This window comes from Pollicipes pollicipes, unplaced genomic scaffold, assembly GCF_011947565.3.
Source record: "Pollicipes pollicipes isolate AB1234 unplaced genomic scaffold, Ppol_2.1 Scaffold_3087;HRSCAF=3621_pilon_pilon_pilon, whole genome shotgun sequence".
Lineage (NCBI taxonomy): Eukaryota > Metazoa > Arthropoda > Thecostraca > Pollicipedomorpha > Pollicipedidae > Pollicipes > Pollicipes pollicipes.
The window spans coordinates 29,342,165-29,346,421 of record NW_023596225.1 but is presented as its reverse complement, the minus strand read 5'-3'; the positions used below and the strand labels follow the sequence as shown (position 1 = coordinate 29,346,421).

The 4,257-nt window shown below is 58.0% G+C and overlaps 1 protein-coding gene across 1 annotated transcript; it reads left to right on the top strand.

Annotated features, from left to right (window-relative positions):
• Positions 1-2,675: 2,675 nt before the first annotated feature.
• On the top strand, positions 2,676-3,391 carry LOC119090638 (protein extra-macrochaetae). Its single transcript, XM_037213481.1, has 2 exons — positions 2,676-3,045; positions 3,321-3,391. The coding sequence occupies exons 1-2, from the start codon at positions 2,758-2,760 to the stop codon at positions 3,345-3,347; spliced, it is 315 nt and encodes a 104-aa protein (XP_037069376.1). The 5' UTR covers positions 2,676-2,757; the 3' UTR covers positions 3,348-3,391.
• Positions 3,392-4,257: the final 866 nt, after the last annotated feature.

Sequence of the window (4,257 nt, the reverse complement as noted above, 5' to 3'; positions counted from 1 at the left end):
TTTATACAGCGATTTTGTTTACAGCGGTTTTATCTACAGCGGTTTCTTCAGCTTTTTTGCTGTCTACAGCGGTCAGCTGTCTACAACGGTTTTGTCTAGAGTGGTTTTGTCAACAGCGGTTTCTACAGCGGTTTTGTTGCTTACAGTGGTCAGTTGCCCATAGTGGCTTTGTCTACAGCGGTTTTGTCTACAGCGGTTTCCATAGCGGTTTTGTTGTCTACAGCGGTCAGTTGTCTACAGCAGTTTTGTCTACAGCCGTTTCTAGCCTGCAGCATGTACTACGGCCTCTGGTCGTGCAACCATTGGCAAGGGGGCTTATCACCGCCTGACTGGAATCGATTCCAACTTCACCTCGCGACCTTATTGGCGGACTCCGAATTCGAATCAAAAAGACAATTCGACATCAGTAGTTGACTCCAGGTTGATTCCACTTTCCAAAAATACTTTGAGTCGACTCTGGCCTAGCATCAAGACAAAGTTAGCGATAGGTTTCAGCAGACACGAATCAATCAATCAAAAAGTTCGGCAAAATCAGGGGTGAGATAAGCCTGGCTCAAGATCTCCCACAACTCTCCCGCTTATTGCGGTGCATTCCATAGAAGTTTTGTATCCGAATGACAGATAAATTCATCACATCGAAGAAAACTTGGAAATTTGTGACGAAGGTAAAGACCAGTTCTAGTTATGACACAGAGGTACGACCATTTCTGACAACGTTTTACGCGACAGACAGCTGCATCACAAAAACATAGCCCGAGGGCACCCTGCCGTGACGACTGACACCGCTCACGATAGTCGGCCGTGACGACTGACACCGCTCACGATAGTCGGCCGTGACGACTGACACCGCTCACGATAGTCGGCCGTGACGACTGACACCGCTCACGATAGTCGGCCGTGATGATTGGCAACGCTCACGATAGTCGTTTGGGACTACTAACGCCTCTCACAATAGTTTCCCGTGATGACTAACACCGCTCACGATAGTCAGTCGTGACGACCAACACTTCTCACGATAGTTTACCGTGACGACTGACACCGCTCACGATAGTCGGTCTTGACGACCAATACCTCTCACGATAGTTGGCTGTGACGACTGACACCGCTCATGACAGAAGACTGTGACGACTGATACCGCTCACGAATGGAAGAATGGATGAATAAAGGTACCATGCCAGAAGACGTTGTATTGTAGCTAAATTAGCACATTTCACATTTTTATGTCCATAGATTAGGAAAAATATAGCAAGAAGGTGTAGGCTGTAGAAGGATGAGGTGGAGAAAACTGATACCGTGGGAGGACAACCATTGGCCTATTTTGTCATCGAATAGTATGCTTGTCTCCAAAGTAAGTGTGTCACAGGGCTGCCCATTTACTTCCATCCGGACACACCCCAAGACAACCACGGCAGGGCGCCAACTCGGCCTAAACAGGGCTCAGTCAGTGCTGTCCCAATACCGCCCCGGTACGGCACCAATACTACCACGACGTGGCTGCAGTCGTGAAGATAACCACGGGGCTGTTCTGGACGGAAATGCTCCTCCCCTCCGACTTTCCTAAATTGGCCTTGCAGCTCCCACTTTGTTTGAATAAAGAGCGTTTTTCGAATCGTTTCCATCAAAAACGCGACGCCAGTTCAGATCGTCCCGCAGACCCGGATCTGCCTCCTTCTCCAACCTCCGAGATGTGGCTACGCCCGTGGCTACAATGCCCGACCGTCCCCACTGCGGACCTGGTACGGTCCTGACTCCACCTCCGCACGGCATCAGCACGGCACCAGCACGGCGCCAGCACGGCACCAACATGACACCAGCATGGCATCATCACGGCACCAGTACGACACCAGCACGGCCTGCCACGAGTGGATGTACAAGGCGGCTCGGATGCCGAACGGCGGAAACCTCATGACTTCAGGGTCCTGAGTGTGGCTTACGTATCCTTCATATGACGCAGGATGTTGGCGCGTTAGGCGCAAAGACGCCCACGTTCATTTTGTACCCACGGCTCCTTCATTTAGATAATCATATTTTTCCTGGGACTGTTCCGTTGTGTGAAATATTATGCAATGAGAAAATGGATACGAAATGCGCACAATCGTCGTGTTTTAGGGGAAAGCTCCCGCTGGAGTGCCGTGTTTGATTCCTGACCATTCGATTCATGGGACTGATCCGTCATGTGAAATATTTTGCTAGAAGGAAACATGTACGAAATACACGCAAGCGTATCTTGGGAGAAAACCTCCTCTTCGAATGACGTTTTTGGTTACGAACCTTGTTCAGAGCACCCTGTATGTAGGCATAAGTATTCATAGCTGCCATCACAGCATCATTCATTACCATACGCAAATCACGCGGCATGTCAGTCATTGCTGGCTCAACTGCTGTCTTGAGACGTGGTGTCGACTCTCCCCGACAGCCACAGCAGACGGTCAGTTGGCCGGATCCCGACGACTTCCGCTCCATTCATTGAACCTCATCACTAGAGCAGCGCCACCGCGCCTACCTGCCCGTCCGACAGGAATCGACGTCGGCCGCGACAGATGGTAGAGTGACATTTAAACTTCCCTCCGCGGCGAGGCGTGCCATTGGCCGAGGCGACGGCGCCCGGGCCAATCAGCGCGCGTGCCGCCACCTGCACGTCGAGCGCCGGCTGCGGCAGTCGGGCCGCCCGCCGCCGCTGTACAGTTGCGATAACACGGGAGTGGGCGGCGGGCGACGGATAGCGAGTTGCAGGAGGCACACGTGAAGGTCGCGACGATGAAGGCGGCTGTGGTGGACGCGAGTCGGACGGAGAAGCTGAGAGCAGACATGAAGGCGGCCGCCGCCCGGAGGAGCAGCTTCGACTCGGACGAGGTGCAGATGTACCTCAACAAGCTGACCGACCTGGTGCCCAACGCGCCCAAGCACCGCAAGCTCACCAAGCTGGAGGTGATCCAGTGCGTGATCGATTACATCTGCGACCTCGAGGACACGCTGCTCAGTCGGCAGCAGGTCAAGCCGGCGGCCGTTCTCGTCGAGACGCAAAACACAGCGTACCCTAGCCAGGTGAGGGCACCGCCGCTGCTGCGCGTCACCGGGTGCAGAGGGCTCCCATGAACGGTGCTCAGTCAGAATTGTGGGAAGGCCGCAGACTGGCCTCGGCTGGAGCTGGGCAAATGCACCGTCGGCCTCGTTTCGTCTGAAGTTTTTACCGCACGCGTCATGGTCGCCGCGGTCGCCACCGCCGTTCCCAGCACCGCGCCTGGCCGCCAGCCCTCGTCCCGCCGCAGGGCACAGCGCCTACTCTGCCCGAGCCGCCGCTGACGCCCAGCCTCTTGCAGGACTCGCCACCGGAGCCCAACTCGTGAGCGGCGCCGGCGCCGCGCTGACGTCACTGCTCTCCGGCCGGCCGAGTTCCCCGGCGGCGGCGGCGGCGGCGCTTCCGCCGGCGCGGCTGTCCGACCAACGTCGGCCCCGCGTCGGCGGCTTCCGGCCAGGCGACAGCTGCCGCCAGCCGCACCGGCTGTCGACCTGGGTGCGCCGGCCTCCCTCGCCCGGCGCAGATGGGGCTGCGCATGTCCCCCCCCCCCCCCACCGACACCATTGTTACGTGCATTATATGCGTTCACCTAAGCCTATGTTCGGTTATCTACGTCTGTGATATGAATACTATTTTGTATGTTGTGTGTGCGCAGGCTGGACCGGTATTAGCACGGGAGTACAAACTGGTGTCCGTGTGCGTGTGTGTACAGCGTTCCCTCCGTGCGCCGATATCGAGCAATACACGGCCCTGATCTGTATGTGCCAGGCATGTGAGCCGAGGACGAGGCAGCATACGCCCACGCAGCGGCGCTCTCACGGCCGCTGTCCCTCTAGTCGGGCGCTGGTACCTCTCCGCTGCGGCGGGCGCCGGCTTTCGTCCATCTCCGCCGCTGAGAGCTGGTCGTGGTGACGGCGCGGCTCTTGGCCGCTGGAGCTGATGAGGCCGCGGCCGTCGCCGCTGCCGCCGCACAGCGACACCTTTCTGGGAACGGCAGGGGAGGGGCGGGGCGCCCCGTCCTCCGTCCTCCGTCGGCGGCCGGCGGTGCGGGCGGCGCTACAAAGGCGTCCGGCCGCCGCGTGACACCTGGGCCCGGTCCCAGCTGCCGCCGTCCGGCCCCGCTCCGCCGGCTGTCCCCCTCGCCGGCCCATCTGGCGACGAGCCTGTCGAGCCGCCGGAGCGACGCGCCCGGGCTGTGGTGATCGGTCTGATGTTGGACGGTGGTCCACCGGGCTGTG